The following is a 17,716-nucleotide window of genomic DNA, read 5'->3' on the forward strand; positions in this document are numbered from 1 at the left end:
TTCCCAAATGGGTCAAATGGTGCTGGGCTATTGGATAAACATGTTGTACTATTACAGACTGTGAGGGGAAAGCACTGTTACATGTCACCTTTAATAACAAACACATGAATTAATTTACACTTTATTTTGGCAACAGTACATCTGGACAGTCATGACTGAGCAAACTGTACTTTTATGATGTATGCAGCAGTGCAACATTCCTTTCTGTCTGACTTACTGCAGTTAAGTCCAGGGACAGTACAAAGACATAAATCAGTGGCAAAGTGATACAAAAGCAAAACATCTGAGAACATAAAGGGGTGGAATAGCAGAGTGAGTCAGGGGGTGTTGGACAAAAGATGGCAAGTAGAGGGCACAGACAGGATTAAAGTACACCATCTGTCCGCTAAGATCCATCAGCCAAACATCCATGTAAACACATGAACTACACTTAGCAGTGCTCCTTCAAAAGAAAAAAAAATATGTAGATGGCCTTAGGTCACTGTTACTTTGTGTATTTGATTTAAAATGTATTTTTACAGTATACAGGCAAGTTTGAATTTAGATTGCACACCTGCAAGAAGAGGAGGGAGAAAAGATCCTCTACCATTGGCGGCTCATCAATAGAGGGCGCTAGTGCGCTAGACTACGACACAGATGAGTCACCTCAAACAACAGAACAGTTCAATTGTAAAAATGAAAATAAAATAATATAGTAAAAATATCTTGTTTTAAATGAGAATGAAAATGAGTATACAATGCTTTTTTTTTTTTTTTTTTATCTCTGGCGTCTCATTTTATGACACAGCTCCCGGTTTTGGGAACAAAGACCACAGACTCTCGTCAAAAGTTTAACATACACTCAGTTCTCATGCAACACAAAATATATTGCCTTTGGGTTCCACCCCCCCCCAAAATATGTATCCGAGTCACTCTTTTGCTGCACAACTGGTTGTGACAAACAAGTTGAAGCAAGCATGCTGTGTCTCTTTTTTGGGGGCACTCTGTGAGGAAGAGAGAGAACAGGAGCTAAGGAATCATTTTTAATGTGTTTTAAAAGGTAAGGTCTCTTGATAGCGCAGATTTTCACAAATCGCAGGTAAAATCGGGGTTCCTTAAATTTTCCAACAGTCTGGATGACTTCTTTTTTTTTATACTACAACGGACATATATTGCAATACTTATAAAACGCCACAGTGTGGCAGTGTTGCTCCGTAAACTACTTCCTGTTCCCGCTTTCTTCTGCGACTTCTTTCCTGAAAGTTTTTATGTGATTTTTTATTATATAGCGGCCACACCCTTGTTAAATTTGCATGACAGTTCAAAAGAGACTTTTTACGACAAACATTCATGTTTGCACAATTGATTGTACGTACTTTACATTTTACATACACTCCTAGGAGGAAGCCAAATTGTATTAAATTAAATAAATACATATTTAAATGAAGGTAATGTAAGCAGCTGCTACAAGCTAGACAACTTCTTAAGCAAAACAATAGATCTGTTTGCTAAGCGTGTGAATCTTTGCACTAAACATGATGTTATCTTGTGCTTCTCCGCACAGCTAATTAACTGGTAAACAGCTTATCCAGTCTGAGCCACTTGACTGGTCCCATCACAAGACCTCCAGTCAGCAGACCGTCCAACATGCTGTCCTCACGTCTCCCATTACAACTCAAGGATAATTCGGTTAAACTGGACGTTCCTCTCTTCTGACTCGTTCTGGTCTAATAGATGGTTGGGCGTATTTGTGTAAATGGCACATAAAGGACTCCGGTTTGGTATTTGTGATTCTTTTTACGTGATGACATTTGACACCATGCCAAATAATTATTTACACAATTTCAACTAATATTTGACATCATAGTCTTGATGAATGGAATATTTGTGCGGCGCTTATATTTTATTTACTATGGGGAATGGCGTTTTATTCTTTAATTATTTTATTTGGCACTTTGCTTTAAGCGTTTCTAAAGAGAATTTAGGCACAAGGTGACCTCCAAAACCAGACACCCCAAAACTGATAAAAATGTGAAGTCCAATAGAAATTAAAAGCGAAAATGCGAAACAAAAGTTGGAGTTGTATATAGTATGGTACCTAAATGCACTGAACGGGCAGAATTTGCACATTCCCTCCACCCGCTTTCAATCAATGACAAAGTGCCTATCATGTAATCAAAAGCAGAGTGGTGTGAAAATTACCACAGAGCCTTACCATCAATCTTCAAATTTTGGGTGCAAAAATTCCCACATTGCACAATTCCCGACAATGCTGAGAATCAATTTCTCAGATAAGCATAAACTTTGCTAGTGGTAAGCCTTGTATGTCATACCTCAGCTGCAGATTTAGGTCAGTTTGTGGATTCCAGAGTTCAAAGCAGACGTGGTGTATCAGCAATTAAATGTTATGCTGCATACAATGGGAATTAACCGTTAACAGAACTATTTGGCCCCAAGTGAAAGTGTTTTTAAATACAGGTTGAAAACTATGTTTTGGAATGTGGAAAGAAGCCAGAGTACACACAAACGTTAACCTATATTGGACAAAACCTTTGTAATCATCAAAGTACATACGTTGTTTTTGTTGCTTGTCTGTTTCTGAGAAATGTATTTTTGTGTGTGAAGGCGTGAATGGGAAACATTCATTTTGCAAACTTTGTAGGCTGTCAATATATAGTTTAGTCTGTGGACTTGCATTAGATTACTGGGCAGATGTGACACATTCAATATGGCGGGCAAGCTGACGCATCTAGCCAACTAGCCAATCCGCTCAGAACGCTTTGCCTAATTTATGTAAATGAGTTTGAGCGTGAGCACAGTGACAACTAGTTTACATCGCCTCCTCATAAAGTTAGGAGAAGTCACACTTTTGCTTCATATTGATTTTGTTATATTAATCAGTTGTGTCGTTATTTAATGAAGATAATATTCGATGCAACGTCACAACTGTCTTGCTTCCGGACAGACGCACACTTCTAGAAGCGCGTGGATGCAATGGAGGAGTCAGGAGAGGCAGAAAAATAAGAAGAGGGGTGTGCACTTCAACAGGAACGACAAATTTAATTGGAAACAATTTGGAAGTTGCTGCAGATGTTTAACGCAAGACAGGAAGGTAGCATCATGTATGCCTCGCAGCTTCTCTTGCTGCTCTCTTGTCTTCCTTTGGCAAGTAAGTATACAGATTATTTTTTTTAAATGAACACTTATTTTTTTTTGTTCCGATGCACTGTACTTTTCTATGAGCGTGGAGACTGTTTCAATATTTTTTGTTTAGTTCTTTAACTAAATTATTTTTATGAATAGCAAACACCAGAAAAATATATACATTTTGAACGATATAGCAATGGTGATACTATAACTTTGTTACTGTATTTAAGTCAAATTTCCCGGTATCTGTACTTTAAATTTTCAAGTTTCTTTTCAACCTACAAGGATGACAAAACAAATAAAAACTGTATTTGTAGTTGACAGTAATTTATGCCCACACTTGCTTATCCATTTTGTTAAACCTCCAATGAGTGCTGAATTCTGAAGTTTTACAATCTAAAATAAAAAGCGTTTTAAAAAATGAAAAAAAAATTGAACATTTTTATTTAAATACCCAATTATGTTTTACTTTATTTTAATTATGTATTGAGTTTGCCGTATCGTGTATCCTGTGTTTGTGTATTGTGTTTACCACAACTGCAACAGTGCTATGCACCAAGTGAAGAAACACAGCAAAAGTCTACAAGAACATCTGAACTTTATGCATTTATCTATCTCTCACTATGCATCCTGTAGAACTTAAATCCCTTGCAGATACTTTATCCAAAACAATTTCACTTTGTATTATGATCATTGACCAATGCAAACAATGTACATCATCTTCAAATGTGGCTATTGTTATTAATGTGGAAAAATACCAATAACAATCCTTTGTTATGAAAATAATAATAAAAAAAATGTGATGCATGCTTTTGTATGAAAGTAGTAACTTCGAATATGTTTGTGTTCCATTTCAGCTTGTTTGATGTGTTATACTTGTGTATTTCCTGCAATTTCTCCTGTGGACTGCCTAAAGTTTCCCGAGCAATGCGCAGATGGACATCGCTGCTTGTCCAGCGTTGCAACAGCAAAACGAGGTGACTTTTTTTTTTTTTTTAAGTAAAAACTGTGGCCCTATTGTTGCACAAATGGAAGACAAAACATTCGTTGTGTAAAGTCTGCCATGGTCCGGATTGGAAAATATTCACTCTATTGTACTGTCCTCAGTGTTGCCTTTTGATTCAAAGAGTGAGTGAGTGTAATGGGAATTCTTCCTATGAGTGTTGGAGCCAAGAGCACAAATAAACACAGATGAACATTTTCTGTAACATTAGAAACTTCCAATTTGCTCATATTAAACGTTAATTTTCCATTTCTGCATCCAGGTATACTACAAATAACCTTGTACGAAAAGAGCTGCGCTGTCCCTTCCCACTGCGGCTTGAGCGGGCAGAAATACACCAAAGGCCTTTATTTCAACTACACTAACACGTGCTGCAATACGGACCTGTGCAACGGGGCGTCTGCACTTGCCGCCGCCAAGTGGGGAGGAGCAGCACTCTGCCTGCTACCTGCACTCAGCCTACTGCTGGCCTGAAAGCTCCGACACTGCCTGATATGTTTTGGAACGCGCCTGTAATCCAAATCGTTTGAGAATGACTGGAAAAGGAAAGGCTACTAATCTGCATTGCATCCCGAGACCAGTGACTCTGAGGTCCGCGAGATATAACTTGGTTTGAAAAACTATTTGTAATTCATTTTTGTTCTTAAAAAAAAAAAAAAAATCCTAAATCAGTGCCTCTGCCAAAAAAAAAAAATCAAGATCCCGTCCCATGTGAGCATGAACCTGCAAAACAGTAAATAGACACTCACTATTCATATCTGAACAAAACTTTATTGGGCTTTTTTTTTTTTTTTTAAAGAAATGCACCAATGAAATGTGGCTTTGGTACAAAAGTCAACGTGGAATGAACAATTGTCTGCCAATTAATTCAATAAACTTAATTCATGGCCACTTTTCTGTGAACAAAATGTTAACACAAATAATAGTCAATAGAAGGTAACAAGCTGAAAAGTAAAAATAACATGCAATGTATTAAGAAACAAGAAGTTAAAAGAGATTTGAAAAACAAAAAGTAACATTTTGATGCCTTCGCTCCCTGAAATTTTACAATTTTACAGTACATAAAGAAATCTAAAATGACGTCCTGAAAATATAAGACACTGTCCCTTTAATTGATTCATTGAGGAAACAGTTCAGTCAAGCAAAACAAACAAAAAAAGTTCACTCGAGATAGAAGGGCTCGACTTCTCTAATTGAAGTGCACTTAGGTGGTTTGAATTTTTATTGAAAAAAACCTCATCTGGCAACCGTGAGGCCATAGTGGACTTCTTACGAAGACGTGAAGTTTCATTGAATTAAATTTTAATTCCAGTCTTCACCGATAGAAAAAAGAAACGGCACGGTTGCTAAAAAGCTGCCACTACAGCTCAAGAAGGCGTATTATCACCATTATATCGAGTTTGATGAACTCTCAAGTCACTTGTCAGGTTATCTGCTTACACACGACGAACTAAATGATCCAGTCAGCATTTTTTTTTTTTCCTATCGCAGCGATTTAAACAGAAGAGAAAAAAAACCATAGTGCACCGACACACTCTTGACTAACGAGTCCCTTCTTCCTTTTGTTCCTTCACTCCCATAAATGTGGACAAAGATCCTCCAGCATCCGTTTGTAAAAACTCCCATTAAGTTCACAATTAACATAAGGCTTCAAATGCGCTACTTAGTTGTTCGAGAGACCTTTTACGTAACAGTACAAGTTTATCTCCCAACCAATCTGAAACGACTCGGGATTATTTTTAGTTGCAATGTTGTCAACTTCCTGTTGCTTTTCACCCAATATGAACAACATGTGACACATAATGTTTCAGGACAGCGCTAGGTGCTAAACTCAATTCAGAAAAAAAAAAAGGAGGATTCGGGCCACAATGGAAATAAATGAACGCGCTTGAAAAGAAAAAAAGTTGTTTGGTTGCAAGATTCCAATTTTGTTTTATTTTAACAAATAATACAGTTGATGTTGTGTCACTGTCACGACAACATTCTATTTTCTGTTAAATATGATTACGAAATATTTATCTGTTCCTGACCAAGAACTACACATCACTTTTTTTTTATTTAATTGAGTGTTTCGATCGTCATTTCATGATATTACCTGAAAATTGTCAGACATTAAAATTATGATTTTACTCTCTGGCCTCCATCCTTTTTTTTTCTTCAAGAAATACACAAAACGTGCTCACAAGCCCAGTATGGCATCAATACTCCCTAATAAATTTGTGCAAAACTTTTTTTTCCATGCTACAAAAAAAATAAATCCTTCATACGTGATGGATGGATTAAAATGTAGAGCGTCTTGTATCAGGAGGTTGCAGCCGTCATTCACAGCTGCTGAAAAGGAAACCATTTCAATAGACTGAAGCTCTTGAAATGGTTTCCTGTCACCGCGTCCTCTAAATGAGCCCGCCCTCCCTCCGTTTCCGAACGATTGTGCGCTACGACGCCAAAAACGCTTTTAGATTTAAAGTGTAACAGTCCTTGTTGCATCACAGAGTAATAAATTGCACGTTAAAGGATTTGGCCCGTGCTGATGTGTCATCTACCAAATAAAAGAAGATTGACATTGAAGCTGAATGAGCTTATGAGGTTTGATCTGACTTGGCAGCTTTGCGTCTGTAAATCTCCCAAAAGTACAAATGAAATGCAAACAGTGAACTCCAACTGTATCACGCTTCATTTTTTGCGTCCTCGCTATAGTGTGGATTTTTAAAGGGGAAGTCAACTCCGAAAAATTATTTGTTAAAAAAAAAAAAATGTCCCATGTGCCTACATTAGTCTAAAAATAGCATTCGGGTTAATATGAAGTTTGTGGAATATGAGTTATGCAGCAAAATCCATCTGGTTTTAGCCATCTGAGGCGGCGGCCATTTTGTCACTTCTGTCAACTGAAAATGACATCACAGTTGCTCAGGGCTAAGCTAATGACCAATTATGGCTGAGCTTCACAAAACAAGTTGGCTTAACCCTGAGCAACTGTGATGTCATTTTCAGTCGACAGAAATGACAAAATGGTCGCTGCCTGAAACGGTTAAAAACAGGTGGATTTAGCTGCTTAACTCATATTCCACAAATGCAGTACTAATTAAGACGTCATATTTAGACATTTTATTGAAAATATTTTTGGGGGGTTGACTTACCCTTTAAAGTTGCATGCTGGTTTGAAGGTTTATAATTACACTTAGCTAATTTCCATGAGCCTATTTAAGGCCTTTCACATTACACGTTAGCATTAAGCTAGTTAGCATGACAGCTCGCTAAGCAAGCACGCTTGGCATCTTTTAAGTTAAGTTGATGAAAGGTTGTGGGAGGGGGAACATCGTGATTTTTTTTTAATGGTCTCTTTATGTTGCAGATATTCACCAATTGCACCATTTTTTAAAAATTTTATTCCCCGTGATGACTTTAGTGAGGTACCAAACAAGCGAGCGAGTAGTTTAGGGGTGAGAACACGTGCGAGGACAAAAGCATATTTGTTAATGTTAGCATTTGGAGTACACAAAAAGGACAAAAGTATTGCGTTGCCTACGCTCAGCAACTCCAGGAACAGGAATCAGAAAAATAATATAATTTAATATGCATGTCTCAATACGTTTGTCCATAGAGTGCATGCGCTTCCATTTTATACCTAACAATAAACGCGGAAAATAAAAGCTTCAAGAATAGTTTTGACATTTTATAACATATGTGTTGTTGTTTAGCTTGTTTGTACACTTGTGTATATACTTCCACTTGTTAAATTGATGATGATTTCTAACTTTTTTTTTTTTTCAAAGCCTACTTGAGAACTTTGGCCACCGCTGAATAAGCCATGTGGATTTCGTCATCGATCGGGCAGGTGGAGGCAAATTCGTCCCGCGCGTATGCTGCGTTCAGGTACCTCCACAGGTTGGACAGAGACTGAGGGATGCTGAATTTTCGGTATTTTAAACACACAACCTAAAATGAAATGAAAAATAAAAATATTAGGGACTCATAAAGTACTTTGGAATTTCCAATTCTGGTGTGCATTTTGACGAAAAATGGCCAAAAATAAATCCCAATAACGGGGCGTAAACGAGAGATGCCGCGATACCTTGACAATGTGGAGCTTTGGAAGCAAGTTGCAGTCAGCGAGCGTAAGTTCTTGGCCGTCGAGGAAGGGGCGGGACGAGGAAGTGACATCATCGGCGCTATTTTGGTCAATTTCGTCAGGAAGTGGGGAGCCGAGGTAGTCGTCGAGTTTCCTCAGCGCTTTCAGAAGGCCTTTCTCGAGATCTGAGCAGAAGTAAATATGAGTTCATCGAACACCCACCCTAAAAAAAAAAAAAAAATAATAATAATTTTATTTTATTTTACTCACTTTCATTGGTCTGAGGATTGGAGTTCTTGACGTAAGCTGAGAACTTGGAGAAGACATCCATGCCTGCTGTGTTTGACTCGGGGTTACGCGCTGCTAGACGAGGATACCTGAATGACAGGGCGAGTCCTCGTATGACGTACAAAGCACAGGCGCGCATTTAAAGAAAAGGAATGTCAAAAATGGAGTCAATGTGGTTGACTACTTTGGGGGGCTGAGATTTTCCTCCAGGAATTCTTCGATCTTGTTGGTGTCAGTTTTCACCTCGCTGCCGTATAACAGGAAGGGCGGCTGGGCACCGGGGGCCAGATCGTTCAAGATGTCCGGCTTCCTTTCAGCGGATGAAAAGAAGGGAGGGAGGGAAAACGGACTATTTAATAAATATTTTTGTCCTTCATTGAAAATTCAAACGTGCTTTCCCACCTTTTCATGTCCACTGTGGTAACGTCAAACGTGACTCCTTTGAGCCACAGCACCATGAAAAGACGCTGGGAGAAGGGGCAGTTGCCGATACTCTGGCCATCACTCCCTGCCTGCAAGACAAAATAAAAACATTGCAGTAGCTTGCAAAAGCGGGTACACACCTCAAATTTTCGCAAATATTGAATGTAATCCACACTTTGTTAAATTCGACATTACGGCCTTCAAAATACCACAATGCACAACCATTTAACTGCAGGCAACCAAAGTGAGTAGACCCCCGTGTGGAAATATCCAACTTGGGCAAATTTCCCTTTCCCAGTGTCTGGCGTGTTAAATTTTGTGTTATTTCTTCAATGTTGCCTCATAAATATATAATAAAATAATCTCCAATCTTTTACGTAAATATATTAGTGTCCCCCAAGAGCTGGACGGGATTATTCATTAAATGAGGAAGCGTATTTGGGGAAGGGTGGGTATTCGAAACTACTTGTTCTCTTTTTTTTTTTTTTTTTTTTTTTAAGAAGTTTCAGATAATTTTGCAAAGCTGTTAGCAAAAAAAAAAAGTCAAAGTATTAAATGAACCACTTTAATTGACTGATTGAATTTCTGGTGTATTTGCCTTTACTTTTGCGTAAGAAAATAAGACCAAAACATTAATGCATAATAAATCTGCTACAGTTACAATTGTTGTAATGTGGTTAATCCACAGTTTTGCCTGAACTTGCTGGAGAAATAGTGCAGATTGACATCTTCTTTAACATGCTTTATCAGAAATGAACCTGCCATGCAAATAATTTGACACCAAAACTAAATAATACCGCAACACAATCTCCGATATGAAAATCTAGCACCCACTGAACCGCTTTTGGTTTCGGTTTACGAAAATGAAATATAATCTTTAAATGGAGGTCAGGAAATTGAAGAGGAAGCATTATTCCCAGAAGTTACAACAAGAGCATCTTTCTTCCATGGAGAGGGGGGAAAAAACGTAGAGGGTGTAGCACATGTTCACACAGAGGAATCATTATGGAAACTTGTACAGAACATATGAGTGTACAACTCTTTCATGAAACAAAAATGTGAATACTTTGTGTGGCCGGTAGGCTGTTGGACTAAATATAGATTCAGGTCTGATGTTAATGTGCTTTTAATAAGATTAGTGGTTTATAAAGCTAGTGAGTTAACAGAGGCTTTCTGACTGACACCGACACACGTCATTTATACTAAACGATAGACCGATGAGAATGTCACTTTTAATAACTAACTAAAATCAATCTCCGTCGCGCAGTTTCAACTTGACGCGAATGACGTCACAGTCCGCGGACCGTGCGGGAAAAAAAAGTCGCGTCCTTACCTTGACAAAAAGTTCAACTTTGGGCGCATTGGAGTCGCTCATCTTTCTTTCCTGCCAGAGAGAACGTCAAAAAATGTTTTATTGTATCAGTCGAGCGACGCCACAAAAGCGGAGGAGAAAGATTTCGAAACCGGAGGAGAGCCAAGCCCATCTTCCGCTAACAAGCCCATCGGCATTAAACGGCCACAAAACAACAAAAAAATAACAATAAAATATGTCAACGAACTGGCAGTAAATAACAAACGACAAACGTGGCGGTCTCTTCGCGACTTTTGAAAGTGATTTAATTGCATTTCCGTGTGTGTTCGGTTACCTTGAAGCGCTGCTCGAAGCTTGCTGACGCCTGTTTTTGTCGCTAGTTTCTCCTCCCAGTGGTGCGTCCTCTGTGCGGGCTGCACACGCATCGCGTCGCCATTTCCTGGAGGCCACCGGTCTCGGCAAACCTCACCGCACAATGCAAAAAAAAAAAAGAACAAAAGTAACAGAAACATTCAAAGGGCGGGAATGTAGTCATTCATAAAAGCCGGTTTAGTCACGTTTCAAGCCATAGAAAACAAAGAAACATATCATTTAAGAAATAGGAAGGGTTGGCTTGAGCTCAGTTTTGTTTTCAAACCCTCGTTTAAACCTTGTCAGATTTTATTCCTATTTTACCTTTTTTATTATTATTTTTTTAGCAATTGTTGTTAAAAAAAAGGGCATTTTAAAGATCTTTTTTGTTTTAATTCTTCCACTGCAAAAAGTTTGTAAGTTATCATCTGTGTAAAATGTATCTCAAACATTAACCCTTTGAATTCTACCTTGCACAATGCGCAAGTTGTTTTTAGTGCATTTTCGAAATAAATACGACAAAAAAAAAACCACGCTCAATAAGTCAAATATCTCATATCATTTTCACGAGCTGACCAATACTCCGGAACAGTAGGTGGCAGTAATGCACCGCAACGCTCGACACCAACCACAAAAACGGGAAGAGATGTAAAAGAAGACGAAATGTAAACGTAAGCAAAGAGGCGGAGAGAGAAGACGAGAGGAAAAACAATACGAGTGTTGGCAAGGGAGCGACTTCTTGCGGCTGCCGTCAAAATCTACATGATTTCCCAAAGAACGATGTCATCGTGCGAGGAACAACTTTGTCGCGTGAGAGAGGAGATCGAACGACAACGACAACCCGTTATAGCCCTACCGTCACGTGACCAAACCCGGAAAGCAGGTTCGTAAACTTCCTGTTTCCTTCAAAAAATCTTTATTGAACATTATTGACAAATAAAAAACAAACTAAAGAAAACTAGGATTCACCTACATAAAGGAACAAATGAGGTGCATTTAAATCTAAATGCCCATTTAAATGTGCACACAATGGCTCAGTCACAATATAGAAAGTTAATGCACTTATTTTGCTTGCATAGCTGATCTTTTGTGTTGTTTTTGTCCTGCAGACGTCCATCAACTGATTGGTCGTCAGGAAGAGCTTCCCCTTAGGTGTGGGAGCCCCACTTTGGAACGAGAAGATGAACAGCCACTCCATATTAAAGAGGAAGATGAAGAGGCTGACATCAAGTTGCCACTGATCATCGTTGTTGTGAAGGACGAAGATGACGAGTCTCCCCAGATGCCACAGCTTCATCTTCACAGTCCAGGTCGTGGAGGAGCATCTGCATCACATGACCTCTTAGCTCCACTGTCAGACAGCGACAACACGGAAGGACCTTCAAGGAGCGACACGGACTGTCAAGGTGATGACAAACTTTTGGAACGCTCTGAAAAGGACACAACCATGAACAAGAAAACTTCTCAAACACGCAGCAGACGGTGTGCACGTAAAGAACATTTCAGCTGCTCAGTTTGTGGGAAGAAAGCAACGAAAAAGTCCAACCTGGTAAAACACATGAAAATACACACAGGAGAGAAAGCCTTTTGTTGTTCAGTTTGCGGTAAAACATTCTTTCAAAAGGAAAATATGATAAAACACATGAGAACACACGTGGGAGAAAAACCTTTTAGTTGCTCAACTTGTGGCAAAACATTCTCGAGAAAGGACTCTGTGAAGTTACACATGAGAGTACACACAGGAGAAAAACCTTTCAAATGCTCATTGTGTGATAAAAGTTTTTCTCATAAGGAAAGTTTGGTAGCACACATGAGAACACACACAGGTGAAAAACCCTTCGGTTGCTCAGTTTGCGGTAAAGAGTTTTCTATTAAGTCAGATATGGTCATACATGTGAGAATACACACAGGAGAGAAGCCCTTCAGCTGCTCAGTTTGCAGTAAAACATTCATTCAAAGGGCAAATATGATTAAACACATGCGGATACACACAGGCGAAAAGCCCTTTAGTTGTTCCGTTTGCGCTAAAGCGTTCATTCAAAAGTCAGATATGGTTCGACACATGAGAATACACACGGGAGAAAAACCTTATAGTTGTTCAATTTGTAGTCGAAGCTACGCTCACCGGGAAAGTTTGGCGATACACGTGCGTACACACAACAAAGGGACAAAAATGGTTTGACAGCGATTCTGTGCAATACTGACTGCAAAAGCCAAATACTTTGCCTTTGTGATCAAATACAGCAGACAGTGAGAGGGATTACGTTTGCGGGTGGAAATGGAAGGGAACAAATAATGACAATAAGATTAAAATTATGACACAGAGTGAACTGGAATAATCCATTTGAAGATCATCTGTTTTTCTTGTTTGCTTTTTTCTGTTCTGTATCGAATGTTTTTTTTTTTAATTCAAAAAGGAATAAAATTTCATTTTAATGTACAATAGCGTGTGAGTTTTCTTTAAAAAAAAAAACAACCCAAAAAAAGTGCCCTTACCTTATATCTACGCTAGAGGGCGATATCGGCTAGTAAATAAAGACTCATACCAGTCAGTGTTTCCATTACAATTTATTGAGATTTATTGAGATTATAATGGCACAAGGAATTGAATACACTGTAAATTTGGGTGCACCCGACACAGAGAAGCAGACAACCAATTACAATTCATACATTAATATAGATTGAAATGAATATGTTTCATTCATGCTTGTAATGAAACATAAATGGAAACAAGCTGCAGTTTTAATTAATTGACATATCTTCCCACCCCCTTATTATTGAACGATTATAGTAGAAACTGCAGCACACTAATCCCAGATTACACCTACAATAGACAAAATCTAAAACGTAGTAACCAAACAATTATTTAAACGTTCATTTACTAACGGGCATAATACCAGAGTATAGGCATCTGAGGTACATCTTGTTTTTTTTTTTTCCACTTGGAGCGAACATCCTCACACTGTGGTATCTGTGATGTTGAATGCGTGTGTGCCTCTTCAAGGCGGTCCTAGCCTGTTGAGTGATGTGAAAGTCAGCAAATAAATGTTGAGATCCGTTGGCTGTTAAGTGGCTCAACCGGTCGCTCTGAATCATCTAAGAATATGTTTGTGCTTCCCGTAAATTGTTGGTCAATAAAGCAAGTGAAAGTGTCTATCCTCCATCCATGTGCAGTTGTGTAACTAAAGCCAGTTCGACTTTGCAAAAGGCACATTGCACTTCCGCTAATTTCATTAAATGTTAAATGATCCTTGCACACTCTCAGTCTTTTACACACTCTTCGATTTCTTCCTGGCTCTCTCCTATTGCTCGGTGAATCCGCAAATAAATGTCCGTGTGGAAAAATAATAATGGGAAATAATCTGTAATAAAAGTATGATTAAAAAAAACCCGGCAAATATATTTCGCGAGGGTGACATGTTTATTTCAGTGGTTCTCAACTGTTGTTGCCTTGGGACATTTTGCCAAACTTAAGAACAATAAAGCATTCTTTTATCGTTTAAAAATAGCCTCTGATTATACATTATATTTCCTGAATGTTACCCAATTTTTCATGTGGGAACTTGTTTCACATCAGTGCTTTCATTTTCTGATCCTGACACACCGGTTGAGAATCACTGTTTTTTTTTTTTTTTATCCCTCATAGACGCGGCAAAGCGGACAATAGCGGGCCAAAAAGTGCAAACACGGAAGACTTGATTTGTTCTGTAAAAACGCATCAAGTGAGTCCATGTCCTACATGGCCCAGAAGTAAAAAAAAGGTGGCACAGAAGACGGTGATTGTGACGGAGAGCTGGATGGACGCGGCACCGTTACAGCGATCGGTGTCACAACACTCGATATTGGCCGAGAACTCAAGGCCGAGGGCGGTGCCATTCTGCATGATGCCGCACAGGCTTGCTGGCAGGCAGCCGGTGAATATTACCGGGCAGGGCGATCTAGAACCAAACCCTGAAATCGGCAAAACGTGAAAATAAATCAATGTCAGTGACTGAGTTTTGACTCTCCATTTGACTTCGAGCTAGCTATACTTCAAAATTTGTGAATCATAAAAGGTGGTTTAAATTTGCTAACTCTCTTCAGGTACAAAAAAAAATAAAATAAAGGGACGTCTCCTTACCTAATGTTCCACGGAAGCACCTCTCGGTTGCATCATCGCAAGTGACATCTTCTCCAATCGAACATTGGTCTTCTGTACTGATGGGGCATTCGCGGCAAATCAGGCCGTCTGCTATTCCATGAGAAAATTAAAGACAAAAAAAATATGTTTAAAAAAGACACAAGAATCTGACCCCTCCCTGATGTTTTTTTTTAAATTTTTTTTTTAATTGTGGTTCAAAAAAATAGATTGACGACAGCCTGTGTCAGATGGAGCAAAACAGCCCCAGGACATAAAAAGGCGTCTCCCTTGTGTTAGGGACAGTTTTCTTTTTATTTGGTAACCTTCATTTTTTGCGTCTACAGAGCCCATTTGAAAAACATTGTTTGTTTCACCAATTTATTCTTGGACTGTGAGGCTGACAGCCTTCCATACTCTCAAAGGTGCGTCCATTTTATTGGATGCAGATTAACCGCACTGAAACGTATCGTTATTTTTAATTAGTGTAAACGCTGTCCAACGTGTGTTCACCAATTCCCCCGTGAAGTCAGTTGGTTGGGATATATTCCAGCTCACCTGCGACTCGAAGGTGCATCCGTGATATAGAAAATGAGAAAGTCAGGCGGTACCCTGGAGTCGGGTAAACGAACCATTAGATCAGCAGTGGGCAAACTGCGGCCCGGGGGCGCCACATGCGGCCCCTTTATATTTGAATCTGGCCCACCAAACTTGAAAAGAATTCAATGAATAAACCTTGTTAATGTTTTCTTTTCTAAATACTGTGGTTTTTCTAAGACACATATATATATATATATATATATATATATATATATATATATATATATATATATATATATATATATTTGTGTATTGTTGTAATGCTTTTGTTCAATTTCTTTTAAAATTAAAAGTATGTTTTCTTTCTCTGATGAGGTGAGGTTACCAAAACGCTCCATTCATCTGCTCCTGGTCCGGGCCCTCTGTCAAATTTTAGAACCCATTGTGGCCCGTCAAAATAAATTGCCCACCCCTGCATTAGATGATCAATGACCAATATATGGCAGCAGATGGTTTACGTTTTATAGTTGATTTGCTGTGATGGCTTTCATACGCATCACTTTAAAAGGGTTTTAAAAAGATTTTGGATGGTTCTGTCTATGTCCATCCAAAAATATGACGGAATGAATTAAAATTTGGAAAGAAAATACATAAGAATATGACTCATATAAAAATACATTCCTAATCTGAATTTAACAAAAAAAATGACATTTTCAAGGTACTTTAAAAAGAAACCAGGCGCGCTTTTACAATTTTACCATCCATCGATTGTAAGCGGTGATCTTCACTGATGCCGTATCCAAAAACGAAACCCAATTCGTTTCTTGTAAAGCTGACCCAAACATGACAAATCAGATTTTGATACAAGCTGATGTTACAGTCATTCTGTAATACTGCTATTAAAAAATGAAAAAAGCCAGACGTGCATTCGCTCTTGCTACTTTCTTTGGCGGGTACTATGAGCTTACCAACTGCTACCAGGGTAGCCAGGAGAATTGCCGTTTTCCAAAAGTTGTTCATCTTTCTCCTGTGATCACGAGGAGGACGCCAGATGCTATAATCTGTCGATTTTTGCCAACTGGATGAATTAAATACTCGTTGAACAAGATGAGGAGGGAATGGGCAAGCGAACAAAAATGTTACTCTTCAGGTTTCAGCACCTGTTTGGTCCATGGAAGATAATCAAAACCTAAACAAACATGGGACCTTTCAGTTGACAGCTTGTCACAAGAGAGCTGATCATTCGACTCTTTAATTTGTACTTTTCCTTCCTTTCATAAGGTTAGAACGCAATATCAATGAGCCTGCCGTGAAAAGCTGGTGAACTTGTGTTTTCTGACCTGATATTTGGAAAAACCAATATCTTGGTGAGGAGACTGTCGTGTCAAAATCACCACAGACGATCGGCCTCAAATGAATGTGTGCATCTCTACTTAGGCTCATTTCACTCTCGGGAAATATAAAATAAAATAACGCCGTTGGATGACGGACTCAAAAGCGAATGAGGAGTTGAATTGAGCATCTTGCGTCCAATTTCTGTCATGTCTGGTATGTTTTCTTTGGTAAGGCAAATGAGCTTGTAAGATTAATTATCATGGGTCATAAAACACAAAAATACATATTTAAATTTTTTTTAAAAAAAAGTCAGAAACTGAATGATCCCACCACTGACACCACTGTTTAAAATTAAAAATTTTCGAAAGTCAAAAAGTTTCAACAAAGGCTCGGAACTGATGTAATATTCCGAAACCTGGGCCCACTATTTGTCCATTCAAAATCATTTCAAATACAAACTTAATATGTATGTGAACATCTCTACTTAGGCCGTCGCAATATATCACAACAATTTGCCCGTTTTAAAAGAGAAAGAGGAAGTGAGCATGTTACGTGCAGTGTCTGACAGGTCTTGTCTGTTTTCTTTGGGAAGTCACCAAGATCGCAAACACCATACGTGTGGCTTTTCTGATTGAACGTAGGTTGATATATTTTAGATTATAATCCAGAAGCGATATCTTGATTTACTTTTTTTCCCATGGCCATCTCAACACCTGCACCAGTCATACAAAAATGAGGCCTCAAACGTGGCTGCAAATGGTTGTAGAGTCAGCCTCCTCGCTGGAGCTTAGGTGCACCGAATTTCCTTTGTTTTGACAGAATTCGCGGCAGGTGCTCATGACCAAGAGCCCCATATCAGGACGACCAAAAGACAATTTTCTTCTAATTCCTACCTCGATAGCTGCGGTGTTGTCAGCCAAAGTGGGCAGCTCAAAATTTTACAGTCGCTATGCACATTCCTACTCTTCCAATTCAACCTTTAAAAGCCAGAAAAGTTTTACAATTTGTATCATACAATTATACAATTGATTATTGTTATTATTATTATTAATATATTATTAATATTAAGTAATTAATATTAATATTAATACTAATATCAATACTAATATTAATATTACTATTAATATTGATATAGATATTAATATTATTGTT

The 17,716-nt window shown here is 38.5% G+C and overlaps 2 protein-coding genes and 1 pseudogene across 6 annotated transcripts; 2 read left to right on the top strand and 1 right to left on the bottom strand.

Annotated features, from left to right (window-relative positions):
- Positions 1-2,786: 2,786 nt before the first annotated feature.
- LOC148321263 (prostate stem cell antigen-like) lies at positions 2,787-6,258 on the top strand. Its single transcript, XM_088319483.1, has 3 exons — positions 2,787-3,148; positions 3,984-4,103; positions 4,392-6,258. The coding sequence occupies exons 1-3, from the start codon at positions 3,070-3,072 to the stop codon at positions 4,601-4,603; spliced, it is 411 nt and encodes a 136-aa protein (XP_088175609.1). The 5' UTR covers positions 2,787-3,069; the 3' UTR covers positions 4,604-6,258.
- Positions 4,881-16,362, bottom strand: clic1 (CLIC family member 1). 4 transcript variants are annotated; one of them, XM_088319480.1, is made up of 9 exons: positions 16,198-16,362; positions 14,693-14,803; positions 10,556-13,587; positions 10,243-10,293; positions 8,889-8,998; positions 8,671-8,796; positions 8,469-8,575; positions 8,202-8,383; positions 4,881-8,065 (listed from the first exon to the last, which is right to left on the bottom strand). In XM_088319480.1, the coding sequence occupies exons 4-9, from the start codon at positions 10,282-10,284 to the stop codon at positions 7,904-7,906; spliced, it is 729 nt and encodes a 242-aa protein (XP_088175606.1). In that variant the 5' UTR covers positions 10,285-10,293; positions 10,556-13,587; positions 14,693-14,803; positions 16,198-16,362; the 3' UTR covers positions 4,881-7,903. The 4 variants fall into 4 exon arrangements, with proteins under 4 accessions (XP_088175606.1, XP_088175605.1, XP_088175608.1 ...); XM_088319479.1 differs by having other exon boundaries at positions 10,556-14,523; XM_088319482.1 differs by having other exon boundaries at positions 14,693-14,800; positions 16,198-16,356.
- On the top strand, positions 11,161-13,009 carry LOC148321265 (uncharacterized; annotated as a pseudogene). The gene is made up of 2 exons (XR_015847017.1): positions 11,161-11,455; positions 11,682-13,009. The product of XR_015847017.1 is annotated as an uncharacterized LOC148321265 (transcript).
- Positions 16,363-17,716: the final 1,354 nt, after the last annotated feature.

The sequence above is a fragment of the Idiotropiscis lumnitzeri genome, chromosome 16 (genome assembly GCF_059441095.1).
Source record: "Idiotropiscis lumnitzeri isolate Australia: NSW breed Sydney's pygmy pipehorse chromosome 16, RoL_Ilum_1.0, whole genome shotgun sequence".
In the NCBI taxonomy this organism is placed as follows: domain Eukaryota; kingdom Metazoa; phylum Chordata; class Actinopteri; order Syngnathiformes; family Syngnathidae; genus Idiotropiscis; species Idiotropiscis lumnitzeri.